Source organism: Pyxicephalus adspersus, chromosome 8 (genome assembly GCF_032062135.1).
Source record: "Pyxicephalus adspersus chromosome 8, UCB_Pads_2.0, whole genome shotgun sequence".
Lineage (NCBI taxonomy): Eukaryota > Metazoa > Chordata > Amphibia > Anura > Pyxicephalidae > Pyxicephalus > Pyxicephalus adspersus.
The window spans coordinates 59011541-59038936 of record NC_092865.1 but is presented as its reverse complement, the minus strand read 5'-3'; the positions used below and the strand labels follow the sequence as shown (position 1 = coordinate 59038936).

The 27396-nt window shown below is 38.9% G+C and overlaps 1 protein-coding gene across 29 annotated transcripts in view; it reads right to left on the bottom strand.

Moving 5' to 3' along the window:
- Positions 1 to 27396, bottom strand: part of CADPS (calcium dependent secretion activator) — a 286962-nt gene that overhangs the window by 119090 nt on the left and 140476 nt on the right. For 18 of the 29 annotated variants that reach the window (XM_072420823.1, XM_072420829.1, XM_072420830.1 and 15 more), the window contains exons 8-11: positions 26088 to 26227; positions 22981 to 23047; positions 11332 to 11440; positions 9682 to 9894 (exon numbers count right to left, since the gene is read on the bottom strand). In XM_072420823.1, the coding sequence (XP_072276924.1) occupies positions 9682 to 9894; positions 11332 to 11440; positions 22981 to 23047; positions 26088 to 26227 (529 nt within the window). Of the gene's footprint in view, positions 1 to 2613; positions 2626 to 9681; positions 9895 to 11331; positions 11441 to 22980; positions 23048 to 26087; positions 26228 to 27396 lie in introns of all 29 variants that reach the window. The other 11 variants (XM_072420831.1, XM_072420822.1, XM_072420834.1 and 8 more) reach the window with 1 other exon arrangement.

Here is a 27396-nt window from a genome sequence, read left to right as displayed (position 1 = left end):
CAGACAGTGAAGTATATAATTGTTGATAGATCGGTGTTACAGGTAATAATTTTATCACTTTAAAACAGAAAGATAATATAAAAATCTAAACAAAATAAAAATAAAATGGATGAATTTTAGGATCTCATTTCTTGGAAACAATTAACCTTATTTTTTTTTTACTGTTAGCAACCAAAAGGGGGTCATGGTAATATTATTATGTTAGAAAGAGCTCCAAATGACTAAACACTTAACTTATAAACAGTTCTAAAGCATTTTAGGGATAAAAAATATTTTCAAAAAATTTACACTTTATATTACCATGACGATTGATACTCATGAACGATAAATTCAGTTTTTCTGCAATCTAACAATAAAATAAATGAATATGTCCTAGGGAAATAAATGTATTTTATGGATAACTCTCTTTTCACATTGATTCTCTTTTCAGGCTATTTGCGGACTTGGAGAGTGATCAATTAAAGGGAATCAGGCTAGGTGCAGGACAGTAACCATTCACAGGTGCCCAGCATTGCCAGGAAAGCAGAGCATGCATAAATGGTGCTGTTTAAGACAACATTTGTCCCAGCTCAGATTTGGAAAACACATGAAGAAGTCAATTAGTTTCCTGATTCAGAAGATGTATTGCCTACAAGGATATTAACTTAGTATCTTTCAAAAAATACGACCACAAGCTGTTTTAAGCATTGATCGCAACCACTGACATTAAATGACTGTCTGAATAGGAAGGTATTCTTTAACTTTCTTTTCAAATACCACAAGACACCCCCAAGCAGGGTTCATTTCTCAGGTCATCTAAATTAGCTATATGGTCATCTAAAGATTAACGTGTAATTAAAATAAAGTGTTTTGACTGGAAAGTAAATTTGGTTTAAATTGTTTGTATTAGCTGAAGTTTTCAGTTAGGGTAAGGGTAAGGGTAAGAAAAATTCTAGCAATTACTAAATTAGTGGATTTGGGCAAGTATGTTAAAATAAATACCAAACTCAGAAAGGAGATGTTTCTATTTGACCATTTGAAAAATGGACATGAAGTATGTCCTTTGGCCTTCCATTTAACGTAGAACTGTGGTCATGCTTTGGACATTTAATAGTAAAAATTCTTAACTGGATGTTAATATGCTTTTCAAAAGCTCTCACTAACCATTGTAGCTGTAGACACAGTGGAACAATTAATCCTCACAATTTAAAGACTTAAATCATTTACATTTAATTTCAGCAACATAACTTATTGTACTCCCCTCCCAAAGCTGTGATCTGGAAACCAGACAGGCTTTATCTCTATCACAAACACAGTGCAGGTGCACAGGGAAAGGGGGAAAGCACAGGGCAGAGATATGACTTAAACAACTTAACTGCTTCCTTTGTGAACTTTAAATTCAAAGGTGAAGCGGACTGCATCTGGGCAGCAGTGGCAAAAACAATCCCAGTAGAGAATGAAGCAATTGTTAGAAGGATACAGATCACACACACTAAAAAAATAGGAGATGCAACATACGTTTGGCAGTCCATCTTATGCCAATGCTATATAACCAACAAATTGTGACACATGGAAATAAGGCAGATCTTCTATGCAAATGTAAGGCCCACTACGCTGCCAGCTCCCTGCAAAAAAATAAAGATTGTGGCCAATACAATCCAGGATGAAATCATTCATTGAATCCCATGACATCACCGCTGTTCATGAGTAAGGTAAATATTGGGTTGCTAAGTCACAAGACCGGACTGCCCTGCACTTGGCTGGTGGTTGTTCCTCTGACATGGAGGAATTGTTTCACAATGTCAGCAGCTCCTTGTATGCAGGTCAGTCAAAAAAGCCTTTTCACTGTTAGTTAAGAATATGTATATGTTTACACTTCCAAAGCCTGGCCAAAGTTTTCCCTTAAAACTAAACCTAAAATTATATGTTTTGGGGATTAAAACAGATTTTTGTGGGGTAAAAACCCGAAACTTTTTGGCATGAATCATTTAAAAATAGCTGTGTAGATAGATCACCTTTCTCATCAGCAATTTGCACATCCTAACATTTTTATCAATATTTTGTTTACCCAAACTATAAAGTTAGTATGCCTTTAATGTTTTCCAACTTGCTGCAGCACATTACAGGCTTTTGGGTCAACTCATCCATGCAACGTACTGAATCAACCAATGAGTATTAAAAAAAAAACAAAATAATCAAATGCAAATGCCTGGAGCTGTGCAAGATGATCTGGCGGCAAGCATTACACAATCCATGTTATGTACATTTGTGAATAAAAGAAAAGAAATAAAACTGCAAAATGAGATCTTAACTCATAACAGGTCTTGGAAAACGCAAATTAGAAAAGAAACAAAACGAAAAAGAAAGAAATATAAAAATCAAACAAATCTGGATTAAGCAGCATCATGAGATGCTGAAGTACAAGCCAATGAGAGAAGGCAATTATGCAAACATCACATGCATTTTAAATTCAGTATGGAAACTTACAATTCAAACCTAAATTTAGGAAAACATGAATAGTTTTTACTACAACTCTAAACATGAGATAGTTTTAAAAGAGAAAAAAAGCACATTGCATATGTCAGATAATCTGGTCAGATTATCTGAACTGTGCCATCTATAGGGAGCACTTACCCTTCGGTCCAGCTAGAAGTTAGCAGGGTAAGAAGAAACAAACCAGAACAACATAAAGACTTAGGAAAGCAGACAGGGGCCCCAGTTTAGCAAGGTAAAATGTAACTGTCGCCTACATGCCAAAGAGGCAGTCAGAGAGCTGACCAAAAATGCAATCAATTCTTCAGAAGCTACCACCATCACCAAAACCCTGCCATTCATTGCCTTGAGCTCCGGTGATGCCAACTGCTTCTTGAGAATTGATAGGCTGAAGTATTTAAAGCTGCTACTTCTTGGTAATGAACAAGCAGCTCAATCTGCAATGGTCACCAGTTCGCAAAAAATGTTATTTTACATTAGTAACAGGCCCACAAAATGACTGCCCCCACCGCATGTAGACGATAGAAACACTTTAAATACTAGGCAAAGAATGAAAAAGAAAACTTTCAAAATTTTTTTGTATTTTTTTTTTTAAACAACATGAAAATATGTCTATGGTAAAAATGATTTATCTTGTGATATAAGTGCCTGATCAATAAATGTTAAAAAATGGCATTTAAATTCAAGAGGTCTAAACATAAATGCAGAAAAAAAATCAACTTATAGAGCATTTTGGGTTTTTTTTTAACAAAAAAAGAAATAGATTGGATATTTTAATGATATTTCTGGGTAGGTGTTTGATTGAATGTTCTACTGCGACAGACAGGACAGACAAAAGGTGCGAGTGGACAGGTGGTCACTTTTATATAGCTTACGTCATTCAATAGTTGGGTGTGTTTTCTCAATGACAGCCCGTTTCATTGCAATATATAGATAAATATTTTTATCGGTACTGAGAAAGATAAAACACGAGACATAAAAATAAAAAAAAAAAAAAATGTAGGGAAGGCAATGGACCTTTTCCCAGTTAGCCAAATAAAAGTGATTTGTGGAGTCACACAAATGAATGAATAGCAGGATCTAATTTCAAGTTTCCAACGCAAATAATGGAATCCACCCTTAGTTTCAGAGCTGCAGTATTTTCCAAAATACATTTTTTGGTTAGGACTTATGTTAAGAATTTTCAAAATGACCAGAAAAAGTATAATTTATTTTACTAAAATAATCAATTTTTTTTAAGCCCACACAGCTCTGAAAGAAAGAGTGAACTATTTAGTTTTCTGCAATATAACACATGTTGAAATGCTTAGGAACTGGATTCTAGGTGGAGTAAGCTCATCTATGGTTCTACATTAGTCTAAACACAAAAAAAAATATTCAAAATATATTAAACGGCAAAAAGGACAGGGAAATTAGAGTACTACTAAATTAACAGACAGGAACAACATTGCCTTACCTTTCTGAAAAAAAGATTAAAAGCTTTTATAATGCAATACTGGATTATGCAAGTGAAACCAGAGGTATTTAGCATTTGTAAAAGCATAGACACTCCAGAGTAAATCTGAAATGGCATATATACTCAAATAATGAACATCTCTTCTTTTAGTTCTTTTTTATTTAAAATGGTATATGTGTTAATGTACAGAAATACCTGTTGACCTGGCCAGAAATGTTGCCAGCTGATAAATGATAACTGGTGCTGCATACTGTTCTTATCATTTTTCCTCAGGTGGTGAAGACTGTTCACTTAGAAAAGTGAATTATTGCCATACATGGGAATGTCAAGTAAAAATTCCTTTGCAAGGTTATCATTCTTACTTTGTAAGTGAACAGCCCGTATTTTGTTATTCAATCAATCCTATGGTTCCAAATTAATAAGGGTTTAAGACCTTGTGCATTTATGTTATTGAGAATGGAAGAGTTGAGTTTTCTGTAGTTCTGTTCTGTTTATTTTAAACTGAAATTGTAAGGTAGCATGTGTGCCCTAAAGTATTCCCATTCTTCCCAATTTCTGGCAAAGCCACTCAATCCTTTCATTTAATTTGCCTTTCATCAATCAAAATTTGCTGCCAATCAGGTACAAAGAAATATTTTTTTTTTGCTTGCAAATTTTTGAGAGAACCCCATTTCACATGAGCTACTAAGCTAAGTGAATACACACTTTAACATAAATGGATGAGTAGTTAACACAGCTTTACCCAATTCACTTAGCTTAGTGATCTTTCAAAAAAGATTAACCTGAATATTTTTTTGATTAGGAAAATAAATTACATTGAAAAGGACCGGCAGCAAACAGAATTGAATAAATTGGGGTGCCCAATTCCAGGCTCACCCAGCTCCCAATTACCCCCCCTCTCTCTCTCTGGAGGTCCCTCTTGTAATTTTTGCCAGACAAATGCAGGGACAGTTCTCAAATATGTGAGCATGGTGCTGATGTGATGACCTTATTATTATTTACTACTGCTCAAAAGCAAAGTTTACCAGTATTTGGAATAAAGGGCACTCTTGTAAAGTGGCCTTCGCCAATCAGAGATCCCCATCATTCTGGGCAAAGTAAAGGGTTCACTTAATGGCTCAGGTATAAGATTTAAGGTATAGGTGAGCATATGACTTTGTTATCCCCTATATGACAGCACTGGGGTCTAGGAACGAAGCCCCAAGTTCTGGGTAAGAAATGATAAGTCAAGTCAAATAAAACCTTGCACAGGGATATCTATTTTAGGTTTCAGTGGTCAGAGCAGCGCAGAGGAGAGGAAAGCTACATATGCACTGCTAAAAAAAAGGAAGTGACTCCTTTATTTTGCCTTGCATGTGATTTTGGGTGGAAGTATTCTTTAATGGCAAATTATAAAACAATTTTATTATATTTTAATGGCTAATATACAAGTGCACATAACTCGCCATATGAAATGTTACTAGCAACACTTTACAAAGACTTCCCTTGTAAGCTAAAATCCCTTTGGCTATATCTTAACACATATTATGTGAATCACCCTTGCTAACACCCATAAAAAAGAAAGACTCACTGATTGTAGCAAAAAAAAAAAAAAAGAACTGTCACCTAGCGTGTCTAATTGGAGGTAAGGTCATAAGAGCAGCCGGTGTTCAGAAAGCAGGGCATGAGAAGGAGAGGTGCATAGGATGGTGTGTGGGACTGCACATCAAACAACCCTGTTAACTATCTGCCAGCCAAATGCCACTAAACTAGTTCTATTATCAGTACTGAACCTGAACCAAATCAGAACCTTACCAGTAATAAAAGCATAATGATAACAGTGATTTCCAGGGTCAAAGAGATCTAATTTAAAATATTTAAACAGTAAAAGCAAAATAAAGTTGCATTTTTAAAAGTGTTCGATCAGCCAGGTCATTACTGCAGAAAGGGACTGACGATGTCCCTTCTGGAATAACCGTTCTTACCTGTCTGATTGATAATGGCATCATCCAGTGAAGGAACGGAGACAGGTGAGTATAAAAGGGTTTAGTTCCACTGTGAAATTGGGTGACAAATGGTTTTTAACCATTTCTGTTTTTAAAAACACTGCCTTTGTACATTGTTTGTAATATGTATACATACTGTATAACAGTGTTATAACAGTATTAGTAGGCTTCAAGGCATAGACTGCCAAAATTGTTATACCTGAAAGTGTTGGTTGTCTTGTACTACTCTAAGGCTGCGTAAACACAAGAAATTTTTGTTGTTGGAAACAATCTTTTCCGATCGGTTCCAAAACAAACAACCGAAAGATGAATGAACGAGTGCTGTACATACAGTGCTATTCTGTTCTATGGAGAGGGGAGCGGGGAAAACAAGTGAGCGGCACCCCACTTCGCTGCATCCTCCCCTTACTTCTATTGCAGTCATTCGTCTTCTTTCGACAGGACACATCCATTAACAAAGTTGGATGGCCTCTGTACACATCAGATTCTTGTCCAAGACGAGCCCAGCGGCTCGTTTCAGCCGAGAATCATCTGACGTGTGTACATAGCCTTACATGAATAAAATTAAATTACATTATCTTTGGATTCCAAGACTTATGGAAAGTTGTCCCCACTTCGGCAAACGCAATCATGATTCCGGTGAGAAGATGCCAGCAGCAGGGTGGATATAACACTCACCTGCATGCATGTGCCACTCCCTATCTGGTTGGATGAAAGAGTGGGCACTCTTTCATAAATGACTTTAATTCTGAAGTGTTTTTTGCTATAAGGAATCCCAGTTTTGATGACCCATCAGGCAGGAGGGGAAAACATTTAGATCATGTGTATGCAATTCTAGCAATTCTCTTGTTGGTGACTTCTCACCAGTGACATGTTTGCAAATGGGGCTTCAGAATGAGAGATCACGATTGGCTATTGAGAACCACAGACCATATTTTAGTATGACTTTTCATACACAAAGCCTATAATTACATTATCAGTTCAGGAACTAGACTAGAAATACATTTTAAATGAAATGAATAATTATCTGATCTTGTCCTTTGCACATTACCTGTGCAATCTCATTGTTAGCACTTCCATGCCCCATCTAGGGACTACAAGTCATTTAGTAAGACAGCTAAAAAAATGGAGACAGAAGGAGTGGTTAAAAGGTCACAAAGAAAATTGGACAGGGCTGACATCACTCTGGCCACAAAAATGCTGTGTGTTGTCTGCTCACAGAAGGAGTGCATTTTTGCCAAACCAACAGGTATTTGCATGCAGTTGCAGGCTCTTGAAAGGGATACAAATGGCATGTATGCATAATGTACCACATATGTGGTTTTTAATGTTGATTTTGTGTTGACTTTAAATCTATGACAAACCTTTGTGTTTCCTGACATTTAGAAAGCCATTGGATGTCTCACAGTTTTGCCATTTTATCCCCCCCAAAAATGGATGTCGTCTTTTAGGTAACACATGAACCCATTTCTGCTTACTTAGAGGTAAACAGATGTGTGTTTTTCTGCTGACAGGGTACCAATATATTGTGTTACCTGTAAAAAGCAAGTGCTTAAAGCAGTGTGGGTGGTAAACTCCATTTTCAGGGGTGCCAAAGTGAAAACGTCTACTTAACACATCCTTAAATTTGGGAATGACTGACTTTTGAACTTGATAACAATGTGTTGTGATATGGGAGAGACAAACCACCTGGGCTTCACACTTTCTTCCCTTGCTCCTGCGGCAGAGAAAGACAGGGTGGTTGTAATATATAGTGCAAATTACTCACAGTAGAAGCAAGACAGTCTGCAGCCAGGATCTATGGAAGCAGCTGCGTCATTAGAACAATTAAACGATAATGAAATGAGTTTTAATGAAGAGCTTATTGGGCCACCTCTGATTTACTTGGAAATCCAGTATTGCAATTTCAGATAAACAGCATATTACACCTTTACATAATATTTGACCTTTGCTAGTGTTGAAATGAAATGAATTTAAATGTTTTGCATGTTTTTAACTGGAAAAACAACCCAAAAATATAATCATAAATTTACAGCAATACTTATGCTCATGGTACAAGTGACATAAGTCACCCTTTACTGTTTAATTGCAAACAAGGGAGTGGAAACAAAAGTCTTGAACATACTCATAGGCATGTGAAAGCAATGCCATATTATATAATACAATATAATGTCAATATAGAAAAGCGTTCAAATCAATATGGACTGCAAAGTCTGGACACTATATTTGCTGTCCATATAGAATAGTTAACTTGGGCCGGTCCTCTTCACTAAGCAAAGCACTAAATTTTGCGACTAGAGGGAGCTTTTGAATTCAGTATCTTTGCATACGTAGCCTAGCTCTTTTGATTTTGATTCTTCTTCTGGAGGTCAGTCATGCATTGCACAGCAAATGTACGTATAAATAATTTAATAAAATTGTTGCCTATTCTTCAGTCCAGAAATGTAAAACTGTACATACAGCACATGCCTTATTAAAGTACCTTTGTATTAAAAAAAAATGTCAAAATTTGTTAAAATAATTGTTAAAATGACCTCCTTACCCATAGCTAGTTGGCAGGTACTGACAAAGCATTAACTAACAAAGAATTGCCATTAGCAGCTGAGCTTCACTACAGCTCTACCAAACCACCCAGAATTTTTTTGGCAATGAATTTAGTGGATACTATACTCAAGTGCTGACACATTAGTCACAGAAGGGCTAACAGTATGCAGATACTCATTTTCACAAAAGTATTTTCTATAGGATAATATTTATAGGCTTTTAAACTAGTATATCTATTTTAACGTATTGTATATATTAGCCATTCTCAACCAGGGTTTCTATATTAGTCTTTGTCTTTGGCTGATTGACCTCTCTTCCTGCATAGTTCTGGGTCCAACCCTACTTGGCATAGCCATTACGATGACTCCAGTAATCTTTTATCTATAACTGCAAAGCAGCAATCCCCAACCGAGAAATATTTGGTGGTCCGCGGCTCCGGCCTGCTTGGGGGGGACACACGGGCCAGACCCGCAAACCATGTCTCCCATAAGCATCGCAGGTTCAGGGCCGTGGGCGGGTTGTGTCTCTGGACATTCTTCCATCGCAGGCTCAGACCTGCAATGGGAGAGTGGGCAGGTTCTGGCATCATGACGTCACTCTGGAGGAAGTTTCTTCCATTTTGAGTGACACATGGCTCCCCACACATGCGCGGTCCGGAATCTATAAATTTAGTGGTCCGTGACGACCAAAAGGTTGGAGACCACTGCTGTAAAGGACATTGTTTTCTGGCTGTCACTGTAATGGGAACATTCCTCCCACTGACCTTCTATTTATCATGGGTTACTGGAAACATGTATTTCAAGGGTTCCTTTTGGGGTAAAAAAAGGAAAAAGTTTAGAAAGGCTGGTATATATACTAATATCCTTTTAATGTTTTAATAAACATTTAATACTGAACAAAGGATGCCCAAAGCTGTACAGGTTAGCCAAACAGCTATTGAACCATTGCTACTTACAGAGACATAAAGCTCCACCTGTTAGTTGGGCCAGTTTAAAAACTGTTTTGTTGGTTTACCTGACCTAAGAAAAAAAGCAATGCATTACTGACCCTCAGAGTATGCATAGTTTCTTCTTAATTTGTTGGGATTTTATCAGATTTGTTGAGTCTAATCATTGTCAATATGTCTCCAGGGAGGTATAATAGGAGCCTTCCATATATACTTAAGTATAATATATATAGAGCTCACATGAATACCCCACTTCCTATGCCTGTAGAATTACTTACAGAACTGAGATATGGGTGCATCGAGCTGTGGTACATTTCCTCCTTTTGCGTTAAGTTTTTGAACCTGAGTCGGTGGCACAGGTTTGTGTGACTGGCCAGTGGCTCGATACATTGCTTGGACCCACAAAATTCTGTCTTGCTCATCATCACTTGCAAAGATCACTGTATCACCTTCCTTGACTGCGTTGAAGAATGAGCGGCCTCCTTCCAAGCCTGTCAGAATAATAATAAAGTTACCAAAGGGTTTTATAGCTTGGTAAAGTCTCAGTACACTTTAACAAGCTTTGGAGAATGCTGGACAACATACAATAATCTTTTCAGGATTCAATAATATTTTTTTATACAATTACTACCAATACTTTTGGGACTTTAAAAGAACCAACAATTAAAATTTAGATCTCAAATTTTATTTATACGGAAATAAAAACATTACGAACAAACATGACCATTTTTGATACAATAGAAAGAATAAAAAGGGATTTGGTACTATAGACCCATTAATTTAATTGTAGGTAATTTTTTTTTGTGTTGCAGGGTCAGCACATCTGCTATGGCTTCATGAGGGGTTTCTACTCCTATATTTGTATATATTTTTCACTATGTCACTTGAGACAGGAAAACCATATATGTTGTACAATTGCAGAACCATTTGCTCAAGTCAACCACCTAAAGCTCTCCTAAAATAAAATAAAAAACAAAAAACAATACATTAACACATGTTCTATCAATAAAAGCTACTGATTAACAACCCTGCTGTCAACAGTGAGCGTGGTTCCTGTGTGTAACAATTAACTCTTCCTCACTAAAGCGCAGACGCATCTCTCCTGTGCATGGGGGCAGTTCTGACGCTGGGCGTGGTTCTGTTTTCAAGCTTTATCAATTCCGTCCAGTCCGCTGGTCAATCAGAAAATAGCTTCTTGACCAGCCCTGTTTTTTTAGCTCACACACTGCACTCAGTGTCCGTGCAACATGTCTCCATTGTGCCGAGCCCCTAGTTCTGTTGAGCTAGTTCCTGTACACCTGTTGCTTAATTCAGTGTTTCCTCTGTCCAGCTCCTGCATTAACCCCTTGTTGTCCAGTCTGTTGGTTCCCAGCCAACTTCCCTGTGCTGCTCCAGTGTTCCTGTCTGTCTGTGGATATCCCTGAGTCACCTGTGCCTCCTGTTGCTTCCAGTGTCTCCTATGTTCCCTGTGCCTGCCGTGGCCCCTGTGTCACTGGTGTCTGTCTCCTGGATCCCTGGCAATTAACCCCTGGTGTGTGACCTTAGCTCTCTTGCTTGCTGCCTGCCTCGACCCGACTTACCTCGACTATCCTTCAGCTTTGTGATTTGGTACCGTGTTTTGCTTACCTCAGTGTGCCCAAGGACCGCAACCTGGCAGTAACCAGCACCGCAACATGTGATATCAATCAAATAGTGATCACATGCAAAATTAATTCTTCTTCAAATAAAAAATGCTTTTGATTTGCAGAGGACATTGTAGCCAGTAGATGACAGTGTTTCTATGTTTAATATTGTAATTGTATGATGCAAGTACAATATTAAAAAATGGTATTTATAAAAAAAATATCAACTTTTCCTGGAAATTAGATACTGATATCTTGGAAAGGATTACACTATATTACACAATATTGTGTCACCTAATTACATACCTGGCTGTGGGTCTGTGTAATCCACTGTGTATCCGTCAAGTTGTAGAAGTTCCTGTGGTTCTGCCTTTTTCTCTCTGTAACTGCACATAGCGAATGTGTACTGGCTAACCTAAAAAAAGAATGACAGATAATAAAATGCATATTAATAAAATATACATAAAATAAAATATAAAAAAAGCTATATTACAGATACAAAAAAGGCATTTTTACTCCTTTGGAAACCAACATTAAAGTGCATGTAGCACCTAAAACTTTGTTACACTTTAAAGTAGGTAATAGTTATAGGCCTTCCCAGGTTTTATTGCTGCCTGTGACCCTGCTAGGGAGATCCACCTCTTAAGGGAGATCTTCCAATGGGAGACATTTGTTTCAGTGACACGTGTTAGGATTTCCTGACTATACTAGTACCAGTTACTGCCACCAGTTGGTAAATGTGTAGGTGTGGGGTTTATAAAAACCAGTGCTGTGGTGAGAGTGGTTGAGCGTCTGGCAAGGTGCCATCCATTGGGAGTCACGTGGGATCGATCTTGAGTTTCAGAGACAGATCCAAACCTGTCCTCAAGGGAAATATCCACAATGTGACACAAACAGCAAAAAGTCAGACCCTTCTTATTCCATTCCATAAACTGTTCCACCAGCACAAATCTTTCATAGCAAACCTTCAAAGTTAACTTTTCACCAATGGTATCTTGGAACCCCACCAAGACAATTTTCCCTTGTTGCCAGTAAGAAATCATTTGAAGTGATGAAAAATAGGGTGCTTTTTCACAAGCAGGTGCTGCTTTGCAAGCATAAATAAAGTGGGTATATTTTTTATTTTGGTGGTATACGCTTCTTATAGAGTGCATGCTCTCTCACCCTAACAGATGCAAGTTTCAAAGAGCGATAATACGAACCAGAGCAGCTCGCATTGCACAAAAATATATTTTTTATTTATACATGCAAAGTAACACATGGTTTTGCAAAGAAAAGTACCACTGATTTATATTAACACTAAGGTTGCTTGCATTTTTAAATGTAAAATATACTTCTGTAGGAATTCAAGTTTATAGATTTAAATTGTAACAGTCTGACATAACCAAAGGTCCATATGATGAGTTTCCTCTCTCAGCTCTTCCATATGGTGGAGCTCTAGTATCATCTCATGTAGCACTTTAGCAGTATAATGTAATGATGGAGCTCTAGTATTAGCTCATGAAGCACTATAGCAGTATAATGTAATGATGGAGCTCTAGTACCAGCTCATGAAGCACTATAGCAGTATAATGTAATGATGGAGCTCTAGTATCATGAAGCACTATAGCAGTATAATGTAATGATGGAGCTCTAGTACCAGCTCATGAAGCACTATAGCAGTATAATGTAATGATGGAGCTCTAGTATTAGCTCATGTAGCACTATAGCAGTATAATGTAATGATGGAGCTCTAGTACCAGCTCATGTAGCACTTTAGTAGTATAATGTATTGTACGGACATCTATGGTATTGCTGCCTTGGACTTAAAGTATCACGTGGTGTGGAGTGAGATTTGGTGACTATTGTTCTCCTCCATGTTCGCCTTGCTGGAGGAAATTGTACATGAAGAAATGCAGTGCAAGGGTCTCCCTACTTCATTCCCTGTACATCTGTTGATCTGTACATCAACCACCTCTGCAGCTGCTTCTTGCATTTTTCTCCACCATGTGTACAGATTATCCCAAGCTTTTTCACAGTGCGGAATGAGGCATAGTAAATCAGTAATGGGGAAAAGATCAGCTGCATGGAGCCTATTGGCATTTTTATATGGCATGACATGCGATTGTAGCAAAAATGTAAATGTCCAGTGCTTCTGGGTACTAAAGAAAAACTGGCCTGTTCTATCTTCTCCCAGGTTGCAAAGATTGGAGTTATGCAGCCATCAAAAGGGAGAGGAAAAATACATACACTATACAAAAAAGTATATTGGGTTAAATTGGGTTTCATGAGAGGGAGGGGAAAAATCATGGGCATAATCTCTAACACCAACCAACACAGCTTACAAAGGGTCCAGACTTCCCCAACCAAAGCAATAACAGAGCAGCAGGTGAGCATAAGGAGGACGAGTATACATGGATAGGTTTAGTATTCCTGAATGGGCGATGTCCCCTAAAATATTAAATGAGCCAGGGCTACATTTATTGCTCCTGTAAATCTAAATTAAAAACTTAAAAGCTGTTTCTGTTTAACTACATTTAACATCTCCCAAATCGGCAGCATTTCCTGGCATGAGGAGGATGTAAAGACACCAAAACCTCACTGCCAGTGAGAAGAAAGCTTGTTGGGCGCCCATAGGTGATTGAATTACAAATGCTGTCCCTCAGATAGAGTTCTTCAGACCTAGTGGAGCCTTCTGGATGCCAGGCCCACACTGTATATGTTGACCTTTTCCTGATCACTATCTCCAAAGCTCAGTTATATTGCTAGACCCCATGTATAGAGCAAATATTGGATCTTGGATTTTGAAAGAATATTTTGATATCTTCAGCTTTGATTATAAGCTTTGATTATAATAATATCTCCCTTGATGGTCCTTGCTTTGATACTTCCCGCTATAGGCTGACAACAAAGTTTTGTTGATTGTCGCATGAGATGAATGGTCATGCTCCTCTGAGGTGAAAATGTGATGTCTGTACAGCAATCCCTCTGATGGGGAACAACCAGTGTGCTTTTCTATGGAGGAGAGGACAGAAGAATGCCACTTGCCTGTCCTCTCCCTTCCCTTCTCCATAGAACCGACTGGCGCTGAGTATGCAGTGAAAATGTACTTATCCGTCAGGCATGGTCCACTGTTGTAAAATAGAGAAACCCACCCTGGGAAATGCCATTCAGTCACTGCTGGAGTGCATGTCATTTGGAGGTGGCTGCGAACTGGTTGTGGACAATCAGCAGCAAAAGATGCAACAAAAAATGAATACAAGAATTATTTACAATTACAAGGTAATTGTTTTGTGATGCACACAGCTTTAGCAAAGAACAGAAATCATTCAATTAAAGTTTAAGTCTTTATATGTAGAACAAAGCAGCTTTGTATGAAACAAAGCTTCCACACATACATATATCATTTTGTTTTTTAACCACATACAGAGAGAAATGTTCATCATTCATAGCAGACAAGCACAAGAATGACACCCTGTCACAAACAATGCCAGTTTAACTACTAGGTGCCAGTCATATCAAGGCGAATCGGGCTGATCTCCGTCACTGTTGTCACGGGTGCTGTAAATGGCAGCTTTCACTCCTGTGTGCTACCATTGGCCTGACACGTTACATTCCATGTCAGGGAGATGACGGCTGCTCTGTCGGCTCCGGGGGGCGGCTGCGTCAGGCTCAGGAATGGCCCGCAGGGAGGCGGCAGGCCGCATCAAACCCCGGCATGAATTTAGCATTTTAAAAATCTGGAAGGAGACTGTTAGAAAGCAAAGGATTCTCCAGGCTGCAGGCTAGGAACTTACAGGGAAATTTACTGTCAAATGATTTCAAATGACTTTGTTAAGGTTGTGTCACATTCCACGATCTGTACTGGGCCTTATTGGTTTAGACATTTTTTTTGACCCCTGGAAGAAACTTTCCTATTTGGGGATTTGCAGGAAAATACTTAGGTCAATGTATATTATGAGTTTTTTTTCAGAAATAAAATGCAAATTGGTATCTGAAGAGGAATGAAGGATATCGTGTGAGGCATAACTGACAGGACTAGATCAGTGACTGGTAATTAATGAAGGATGTTGTTTAAATATGATGTAGACAGGACTCACTATAGGTAGAACAGAGGGTGTTCAGCTGGTGAAATGCTCCCCCTAGTGGTACAGGAGCATATAAGAAGTAGACACAGAACAGAGCAGGCCGGGATGCAACCCATAGACCCTAGCAATGTCCTAGTTTTTAGGAACTGATCCTGAAAATGTAATTGGTTTTTAATACAGACCAAATTATAGCTTTTGTTACGGGCTTTTTTCATATGATCTTTTTTTTAAGGTTTTTAAGGATAATGTGATCCTCAACTTAATTGCTAAAGCAGTGTGTATCATGAGCTAATGCACTGTAATAAAACTTTTTTTATTCTACAGTACATCTCAGTGCTGCTGATCTCCATCAGTCTCATTACAAAAGGTGCAGATACTACTGTAAAATTTTGGCAGAACTAAACATGAGTGACTAACTTTTCTCTTCTTTTCTTCTTCTTCCCAGTGATGATTATCGGCCATCTTCATTGGTCATGCCGGGATGACATTACTTCGGCGCAGGCACGGGGTTCATTTGTTCCCAGCACATGCATGAGAAACTGGTATTGGTGGGTTTACCTGGCAAGCAATAGTGAGCTCTGCAACTTTTTTGGCATTTCCTGGCGGGACCAAGCAGGTAAGCAATTTATTGCAGAAGGGACATCGCCTGTCCCTTTCTGCAATACCCACCTGCCTGATCCTGTATTTGAGACTTTAGTTTGCCTTTAAACTTTAACACAAAAATACACCTTGGTGTCACCCAAATTATCAATACATGTGTTCCCATTTATTCTCTACAACCTATGTCTTGGTCTTCTCAGACTTGACTTGGGGGACATGTCAGGGATTCTGTCAGGGATTCTGAAATGACGGCATTATTTTTCAGGTATGATCTTGTCCGGTCTGCATGGTTTTGTGATAATGTTTCATGATATCATGGTCTTTTGTTTTCTTCATTTGATGTTGCACCTTCACACACACCGGCTCAGGGTGATGAACTGTTGTCAGGAGATATGTCAACAGAGCTGGTAACACTTGTCACCTTCTGATGATAATGTCCCGCATGTCTGCTGATCGAGGGTTTTCATTGCATCTATTTTGTGGCTTTTCTGCTGAAAAGCAGGTATGTGTGAGATTGGTGGTAGATTCGTGTGGCTTCAGACATTCGTGTGGCTTCATCCCGCTCAGTATTGGGCAGCCAGAGATTCCTTAAAGAATTAAATCTTTCAGTCCGGTACCCTTGGCCTCTTCATATTCCTTTAGCACCAATAAAACATCAAATTCCACAGCTTCTCTATTGATCACACATTGAGAATATTTTTTTTAGCTCTGTTTGATGAATACATTTGTACATTTTTGACAACAAAATGTGTTTTTCCATCAACTGTACAGTACCTATGAGTTTAGGAGAAAGCATGTCCTTGCTGACAATATAAAGTCCCCTATTGCTGCACCCCAATTGCTATGAACTCTCATCCTTGGCTTATTTTCTATGCACCTTCATTATGGATCCCAAATCTTATATACCCCATTCTAGGCCCCCTTTATTATACATTCCCATTCTGGGGCCCACTTACTATGCACCCATTTTAGTCAAAGTTACTATGCCTCCTCATTCTGGGTCCCATTTACTATGCACGCTCAATATTGGCCCCACTTACTATGCATCCTCATTCTGTGCCCCACTTAACTATGCATTTACGTATCCATTTATCTGGGCCCAACTTACTATACACCTGCAATCTGATCCCCACTTACTATAAACCAAAGGTCTCTTACTATACACCAACGCCCAGTCCATGGCCCACTAGTGGGCGGTGGCCATCTGACAGCTGGGCCGCGAGAGCACGGAGACCAGTGGTCCCCAACTCGTGGTCTGCAGACCCCACTTGGGGGGTACACCATGTCCATGTCCCCTGTATGTATCACAGGCTCAGAGCGGTGGGCCGGTTGTGTCTCTGGATCACCACTCCCTCATCGCAGGCCTGAGAAGATCTGACTGGGCAGGTTCGGGCATCATGACATCACTCTGGGGGAAGTTTCTTCCTATTTGAGTGACACCGGCTCCCTGTGCATGCACGGTCCGGAGTCAGTAAGTTTAGTGGTCCGTAGGTTCGAAAAGGTTGGGGACCACTGCTACACACCCTCATTTTGGGATCAACTTATTCTGCACTCCTATTCTGGAACCCTATTTACTATACACCCTCCTTCTAGGCCCAACCTATTATGCCACCTATTTTGGAGCCCCGCCTAATGCATACCCTCACTTGGTCCCACATTCTGTACCCCTCTTACTATACACTCCTATTCTAAGGCCCATTTACTATGCACCTACAATTTTAGCCACACTTATTATGTACCCTCATTCTGGTCCTCACTTACTATTCACACACCTTATTCTATATTGCAGTCTGAAGACCTGACTGTACTGCCTGGCAAGGGTGCTTGAATCACAAGTTGAACAAAACTAACACGGATCACATAAAATGATTTAGCTAATTGTCCAGTGTTCAGTATTATTACAATTCTCAATCAGGTTTGCTTGATGATAGGGCCCCTTCAATTTCAAAGCCTTTTACAACCACACTGAAGTGTAATTACAATCCAGGGACACAAAACTTTGACACTGGAAGTAGAGGATAGGCAGACTACATTTGTTGTCATATGTGTAAAATCTTTTCTATATGCATAGCAATTATTTGTTGAATAAATAAATCAAAATATGTACAAATTACTTTTTTTATTTGACTTGAAATCATAAATAAGGTTTTTCTAGCAATAGAGTTCCTGAAATCTAAATTTTAAATATTGTGTGGCTCATGTAATTTTTAAATCATTGCATTTGTTATATTGGAATTGTGCTATTCAAGACAAGCAAAAGATTTGATAAAAAATAGGGTTCGATATGTTACAAATGGAAATTCTGATTCTTATTACATCAGACTGATCAGCTTCTGCTAGGAAAGAACAATTACAAAATCAGTGTGTTGCTGCTGCCATCTGCTGGACAAATATGTTACTACAAAACAAGTAGAATTCATGACAAAGTGTATTAGGATGTACAGTATGTGTAATATAGTTTATGCAGCGCTCAGATGTCACATTAGTGATGTGTATGTATCAACTCACAAAATTTCCAATGTGTTGCTTTATATAGTATATATAATTACTAAAATCAACTACAATCATTTAGGTATTTCTGGTAGAACATTTTAAAACTGAGTATAATATCTATTAAATAGGTATAAAGGGGTAAATAAGCAAATATGTTTGACAGCCCACCTCATCTGTGACCTTTACTTTCTCTGCAATGTTCTGTTACCCCATACCTCCTAATGGAGACCTGTAAATGACCCCTTACATGCAGGGGTGACAGAATATGACCATCTCCCTGTGGCCCAAAGTGACCAATCACCCGATCTAAGAGCTCCCATGCGGGGCCCGGAGAAAATGTCTTTAGCTCTGTAATTGCCCTGATTCAAACTGACTTTGAATATGAAAAGATTTTGTTCTGATTGATGATGGGTGAATGGGCAATAGGAGGTATGGAGAGGATAAGCAGCAGCAGTGGAGGGGACTGGCTACCAAGAGAACGCGTTACATTGTCACAAAGAGCAAACTATAGAATCTCTTTAAGCCTTTCAGTCTTTGATTGGTGCTTTGGATTACTACATATCATTGTACTCTGAATGTTTCTTCGATCAAATGATAATTTAGGGTTCACCGAGTACAACTACAGATGTTATGGTGATGCAACTTACAAAACGAATTCATCAAAACATAAAAACTAGACCTAACTTTTAGTTAAAATCGGTTAAAAGGCATGCAACATTTTATAGTTTGTCTTCCTTTATAAGCAGCTGCAGCCTTTTGCAGAAAAGCCTGTTCCCCGATTTAGAGAAGGGCCACTGCGTGGAGAGAGCAGAAGTCTCATACATTCCCTGTAGATTCAGAGTTAGAGATCCAATGAAAAACCAAGTGAGCAAAAACACAACCAAGACAAATACAAAGCATTTGAATATTGTGCAGCTTGCTGATTAAAAATAAAATGAATATTGTTTTCTAGATTGGCGGCTCATTTAAAATGAATGAAGTGTAGTAGCACTGTGCAGAACAGTTCACAGCAAAGCTCCTTGTGTTCCACACCCCAGCACGGTGTAAATGGCCCTTAAGAATCCGTCCTGATTATCTTAAAGTAGTGGCAGCTAGGATTACACACTGTACTTTGCTCAAAACCTTGATGTACAAAGCTGGCTGTAGAAAGGATTGCTGTGGAGTTTTACTTTAAAGTGCCCACAATGGGTCAGCACTCATTTTTCTACAGCTTCCTCAGCTTCCTACAGTCACATAATGTTGTTGACACCACACTGGACCATTAAGGAAATTTACAGCATAACCCAAAAATTCACATATAGGATCCCTGTCTGCACTCTGCAAAGAACATTGTGGATTGGTATATGCTTTGAGCTAGAGGTCTTTAATCTTGGATATTATGATATGCTAGTATGGAAATGTGCAACAGTTTTAATCAGATTATGGGTCAAAAAAGGGCCAAATTAGTTCAAAGAGAAGTCATATGAACAAATAACAGTTTCTAATTGGTTGTGATGAACTGCTGCCCAATATTACACCTTAGCAACAAGTAAGCCCAGTTAATGCAACAGCTAATCATTTAATTTCTGTTGCCACACATAGGAGGCTTAAAATATTACTCGCCATATTCCCTGAGGCTACTCTGATCTTGCCTGGTCCATTCATGGCATATAAAAGTCTTTACAAATTGGGTCTAAAACTCTAAAACTGGAGAAGATAGACTATCATGGGTAAACTTTGGTGATCCAGCAAACCTGGAATGGATCTGGCCTAGGACTGGAAACATTTGCAGAATATTATCAAACTGGTTCACCCAGGTTCACCCATGATAGTCTATCTCCTCCCATCTTGCACAGCTTTTATAAATCAGGCCAATTGGGTTTAAGCTGCATCATGCAGAAATTGAAAGGGGTTCTTATCAAGCAGGAAAAACGGTACACTCAGGTATTCATTCTTTGGTATGCTTAGGTATTCATTCTTTGACCTTGATTCATTTTACAAAAGCCACTCTAATTCATAAGACTTTATGCCATTCATCCTCTTCCTTTGAAACGATTGTTCATTGTGCTTGGTGACTTACCAGCTTGAATTTCTACAGACTTAAAATTAAAGGATTAAGCTGGCTAGAAATGTTTGGCCAAACCAACTGCACAAGATGGATGCCAAGGTGAATATTTAGAACCGATCAGTTTGTAAGTTGCACCCTTGGAGTCACTTTAAATGCAAACTGTCACGAGTAAATGTTTAAATAAAACAATTTGTCTTTGGGCTGATATAATGCTGTGCTGTCACATCTCAGAGAACACTTTTTATGAGTTGTAACATCAAATAAATGTCTGTCCTTAACACATTTCATTCGATTTTCTATTTTTTATGTGCCATGGTAGCATGTGACCTTATGGAGAGAAGCAGAGTGCTTTAAGGGCCCCTCTAAGATTGACCATTCCAGATGTATGGATACAATGGACCCAGGCAGAAGCCGCCAATGGCAAGGGGCTCTGGTGGAACTCAGGTGTCTCAAAGTGACCCCCACACCCACAGCGGCGCATAAAAACAAACGGTTATATTTTTGGCACTAGAAAGCTGGCAGCATCAGCAAAAGTGGGCTCTAGGCCCTGCCTGTCATAGCAAGGCCTCCTCATGACAGCCAAATGTCAGAAATGCTGGCAGATTGAATGATTTATGTTAGCGAGGTCAGTGATACAAAAAGAGAAGCGTTATTTTTACTTCATCTGATGTATCTACATCTGCATTGTTGTTTGGTGGCAGGCATTTCATTCTGGGTGAAAACACTTGAATCTGCTCTTTTTTACAGTCACCACCACTGGGAGGATACAGACGGCCAATACCCTCCGCACTGGATCAAAGTCTGGGCCTCCTTTTTATGTTCCCTACTAGAGCCTTACACATTTATTTACACGCCCAATGGCTAAGAGCAAATGTCTTCATATCATATATGGTGCAAGAGGACATTGTACACATCAAATTGTTTCATATTCTGTGTCAAGGCAAAGGACTCAATGAGTGGGGCTCTCAAATAACCTACAAAGGAAAATATACTAAAATAAAAAATAGTAGTTATTGCTAGCCAGCTTCTCAAAGTGCAGAGCTGGCAGATGTCAGACGAAGCCAGATATTTATCAAACTTGGGAGACACCCGATATTTAAGTCTTGTCTTCTAGCTTCATAACAGCTTCCTGAAACCAGCCTGAGAGTAATAGCGTCAGCTTTGTATTCTATGCCAGTGGCCTCCAACCCTTTGGAGCTCACGGACCACTAAATTTATGTACTCCTGACTGCGCATGTGCGGGGAGCCGTGTATTACTTAAAGGGGAAGAAATGTCCCCAGAGTGAAGTCATAATGCCGGAACCCGCCCACCTCCCATCGCAGGTCTAAGCCTGATCTCGAGACACAACCCGCCAACTGCCCTGAGCCTGCGATGCATACGGGGGGCATGGTTCGTGGCTGTGGCCAGTGTGCCCCCCCCAAGCGGGGTCCTTCTTTTGACCCCACTGGAGGGTGCACCAGCCAGAGCCACAGACCACCAAAATTTTGTGAACCACCAGTGGTCTGCGGACCAGACCACAGGTTGGGGACCGCTGTTCTTTGCATAAGGTGTCATCCCTGCTAACTTCATATCTGATGCATTACAGAGAACACAGCCCTCCTCTCATCCTCTCCCACCTTCTTATCTCATAACCCCCTCCTTGTACACAAAGCATAGAAAATTATATGCTGACAAAATATCTAAATCCATAGATATGTTTGCACTAATCACACATATCTAAAAAAACATGAAGCTGTTGTGCATTTAGCGTTTCCACCCTGCCAGGGGACTGCTGCCTCTGGGGGGAGGCTACTCGTAACTTCTTCAGGTGCCAGCTTCATAAGAATGAATTGGGCAGCAGTGAAGCATAAAGCAGGTCTAAACAAACCCACCCTTGGAGTGGTATATATTTATAACCAAATTGGAGCAAATAGGAATATTTATTGTTTGTGTTTGCACCAACTAAAATGTCTCTAACTCCCCGATACCCTATTGTTAAAATAAAAAAAAATGCAAGCAGGAGGGTCCTTTATTACATAAGGGACAGATGATGTGCAGTGAATTAAAGTTACCGGCACAATCACATTGTTTTAAATTTCCTGTCCTCACTTGGGGCACCGTCAACTTTACCCAGTCCTTGTCCAGGCTCAGAATTTTTAGCCATCTTGATTGCTTAGGCTGGAATGATGTAACTAATTCATTCATTTCTGGTACCCAGGGAAAAGATTGCAAAAAAGCAGTTGAAAATACATCTTCTGCCCCTCTGCAATAATCAACTTGCTCACAGTTTTTTTTTAACGTTTTTAATGTAGTTCCATTTTAAGGTTGTCACCTATTGTATCCCTGTTTCCCCCTTTATGGAGGATTAGATATTTCAATTCATGTGTGGAGGCATGGTTACTGTACACTCCATATAAACTGAGGACATTCTGTGACATGTAGTTCTATTGTAAAAATGGCAAACAGTGTAATTCTCAACTAATTCCTAGCAACACTTTAACAATTCTTGTCTGTTGAATACAGAATTTCTGTATCTATAGAGGGTTACAGTTCTTGAACACGTCAATAGTATATAAGTGCTACCTATGTCATACCCTTTTACAGGAAACATCAAAATTGTATTTGTGTTTGCTTCATATATTTTAACAGTCCATTGGTGTATCAGCCTAACAATATATATATTTATTTATATTTATGTAACATATCTGCTGTGAATTTTAACAACACTTTTTTTTAAATAGCTAATACTAAAATAAAGCCTATGTTACCTGGACCAAGACAAAAAAGCGTTTTTTCCATCTCTTCCACACGTTTTTACCGATTGCCCATAAATACCTAGGGAACAATTGAGAAATAACACATTAACAAGTGCAAATTAATTGCCGGAAGGTGTCTGATGATTACCTGTAATAAGCCCAACAGAGATTTTATACAGAGCATAGCAGGGCAGGAAAAAAAGTAATTAGCTTTTTTCACCTTTGGTTAAAACATTACTACTAATAAACAGATGTTGGGTGGAGCCATTCCATGAGTTTTACGTCTTTGTACTGCAGGCTGCAGTACCACATCAATGACTTGTTACAATGCCTATGCAACAGTGGGCTTGCATGTTTTCAGAATTGTAAAGACTAAAACTGGTCACATACGATCTGATCGTTGTACAATATTCTTAAAGGCAGTGTTTTCCAACTAGGGATCCTCCAGAGGTTGCTAGGGGTTCCTTGAGCAATGAGCAGTTTGTTCCTTTCGGGTCAGTTTAAGCGACACCGGTTATTTTTTTGGCTATCTGTAAGGATGACATTCTTCCTAATGGCCAGGAATGTAAGAGGGATTCTTCCTACTGACCACCACACTAATATACTGTGGTCTGTTGATTTAGTAATTATAGGAGGGGTTGCCCTGAAGACCTGAAAGCTATTTCAAGGTTTTCCCTCTAGTAAAAAAAGGCTGGTTTAGATTCACAAAAACCATGTAGTGGAAGGACACCTAAACTGTTCATTTAATTTGTTGCAGTAGTTTGTATGTATGACAATGCAAGGAATATGTTCGCTGCACTGCATTGCCATAAATTTTCAGGTAGCATGACACACATGCAATGGGCCTGATTTACTAAAGCTCTCCAAGACTGGAAAAGATAGCCTATCATGGCTGAACCTGGGTGATCCAGCAAACCTGGCTTGGATTTCTAAAAATCATTTGCTAAAATTTGGCAAATGTTTTCAATTATGGACCAGATTTATTCCAGGATTGCTGAATCACCCAAATTCACTCATGATAGTTTATCCTCTCCAGTCTTGGAGAGCTTTGATAAATCGGGCCCAATGCAAAGAAACACATCTACCCTTCACGTACCACAACGCTATATATATTACACTAAATATATGAATATAGTCAGGCTTCTGAAAACAGACAATCTATGTATATCATTTTATAATCTAGTTTAAAAAGAAACAGAATATGATACCAGAAATTAGATACATTTAAAGCGATTGGTCTGTGGAGATTAGGCGACAAATCAATTTTGTTTTCCATGAGGATGCTCCGTTATGTTTGTCTGGAAATAGTTCGATTGATTTAATAATATAATTTCCTATGAAGGACATGAGGACAGAGTCTCATCTGTTACGGATACATGATGCCCATTGTTCCTAGAGAGATGCCTACAGACTGGTCCATTTCACGTCTGATAATTGATCTTGCAGAGCAGAATAGAATGAACTGAGCTGGGCTGAGGGATGACTTTTCTGCAGGCTTTGCTATAACTAAAATGGGAACACTGTACAAAATTAGCCGAACACCCTTTACATGAAATGTGCCGTGGCATGATATGATGTTTAGCAATATTATTTGTTGTAATATAAACACACAGCTAAGTCTTAAAAAGGGATTTTGCATTTTCTCATACCTGACCAACCTGGTCAGTGGGGGCACCAAAGTCTTGAAAGCCATGGTAGTAAGGCTGCAACAGATCTCATATCCAGGCAGTGTTCTAGGGAGTAAGAAATTATTTCTTCTTTGGTTACAGTCTTGTTTGTTTATTCTTTTTGGGGATTTCAGTAAGATGGAGAAACATATGGGTACATAGTAACTAGGTGCAGTATATCTCAAATATACCACAAAGAAAACCCAAAGGTGTGAAATAAGTTTTAAAGTAAACTTGTTTTATAAAGTTTGACCCTGTAAGCTTGAGATTAATTTCTACTGTTCAGCGCCTGCTATTTGCACAAACACAGAGGATTTTGTTTTTAGAAAGTTTTTAGGCTATTATTCCTTAGGATTAAATACTCTTACAATGGTCCTTATTTATAAAAGCTATCCAAGTTTGGAGAATATTGACTTTTATGGAAGAACCTGGGTGATCCACAAAAAAATAAAAATGGATCTGATCAGGAAATGAAAAAATTTGCCATCTAATAGCAAATGCTGTCACCTAGTTTATCTCATGATAGTCTATCTTCTCCAGCCTGGGGAAGCTTTATTAAATCAGCCCCATTATGTTGGAGCCAGTATACTTTACATTATATAAGCAGTACTGGAGGCAACATATTCTAAAAATATTGTTATTCATTAATTCCGAGAGATAATACCCCAAATATACTTAGTCTAGTCACATCTTCAAATACAATGAATCTTTCCCTGCCCTCTCTCTTTCCGGAGGTGTGTGCTATACCTACACACTTTCCTTCTGTTTAGTCATAGGACTGTCTCTGTCCGCTAACATTCATATCTACCATATATGTCCTTCTTTGTCTAGCGGAATAAGACATTCTAAAGCCTTGAACATACGTCAGATAGACGTCAGATTTCTGACGATCTTTCATGACTATTTCCAGATGAACAAACGAGTGCTGTACTATGGAGGGGGGGAGAGAAGGATGATTAAGCAGCACCCTGCTGGGCTCTTCTCCATAGGATCTTGCAGCAGTCATACCAAATCAGTGATATCCTGGTGCACAAATGGCTCCGTGGATTGATGAACAACATCGGGGGGGAGGGGGTGTGTGTGCAGAGTACACGTAAATGTGTGTAGAAAGCCTAAAAAGGTTATTTGTGGCCTGGGATATTTAGCCGTTGGTAATTCATTGGAGATAACATGTCATCATTCTTTGATTAGCAGCAGCTCTCCAAGCTCATGGATATGCAGGAGAAACACAAAAAGAATGGCTTTAGGCATCAGTAATACCAGAAAACTCTGAATCCTGAAAGAATTGGTACCCTATATAGGAGTAATTTGAACAATCCTACAAGCAAAGCAACAAATCTCACCTGCATGGGACAACAACTGCAGAGCAGAAAACAAAGAAATGTACAGACAGCTATATACTAAACTGACAAACAAATGAGAGCGGATGTACTGAGTAATTCCAATACTTACCCACAATGCTTCATGTTTTGTGGTTTATCCATTCGGACTGCTAACTTTATTTTAAGATCGTGATCTGGGCAGTTTTTAGACACTGTCATTTTGTGCCACTCTGACTGTTTGGGACTGTTGGGTGTTGGGTGTAGGACAACCTAAAAAATGCAAAGAAGCAAGAAAACAGTCAATCTTTCAGCATATGTGAATTATAAAGAGTAGACAAGTTTACAGGCAATATTCAAAAAATTTGCATGCCTTTCATATATAAATGGCCTTGAGGATAGAAACTTTTGCCCTGTAGTGCTCCGGTCCAGAGCTCAGAATACAATGTAGACAGCTCATATGATTGCTGCACGATTGGACTCTAATTCAAACTCTCAACTTCTCTTTTATGATCCTAAAAGGTGAAATGATCCAGTTTTATTCTTGGTTGGGAAACTGTCTGCACTGAGTTTTCCTTTTGTGTGTGAAGGGTTCTCTCTGTATGTTCTCCTTGAGTTTCTGAAGGGTTTCTCCCACATACAAAAACACACTGAGAGGTTTGCCTGTCAGGGACATTAGGTTATGAACTTCCCTGAGGGATAGTGACATGACAATGGATTCTGTAAAGTTTTGTGTTATATAAACATGATAAATATACGTCTGCAGGATTGTGCTAGAAACATTCGATTGTCCTTCAGAGGCAACTTCAGTCCTTTAGGGCCACACTCACGCCAACATCTTCTGACACTTTGTAAACCATGCCTTATTACATTTACTGCAGGTTATTAGAGAAATACTAAAAATGTGAGTGGATCTTGGCCCTCAAAGACTACAGTTGGGCATCTCTGCTCTACCAACTCATGAGACCAGTTGTGAAAACTAAGTATATAATGATTTGATGGTCACACTAATGAGAAATACTGGCTCATCTGTGCAAGTGCTAATAATGAACCTCATTTCCAATAAATGAGAAAAGTCTAAAATTGTTTGTGGCCCACAAACAAATTTTATGGGTTGCTCTCCTTTCACAAGAAGGTGACAAAAGGCAGCAATGCAAAGTGTAAAACAGGTATAAATTGTATATATTTATATGTATCTATAAATTATATATTTTATATATATATATATATATATATATATCCCAATGGCTTGATGGGATCTGGTATAAACCAACAAAGTTCAGTCACTTCCCGGTAGTCACAGTGCTGGTCCACCCCTCAATTCTAACTTGCATGCCTTTTGGCTAAAAAGGTGACCTATTATAATGATGAAGCAACTGAATGTTGGGGGATAGGGAGCAGGTAAGCTCTGAAAGCAGCATGGCCCTATAGCAAAACTGTGT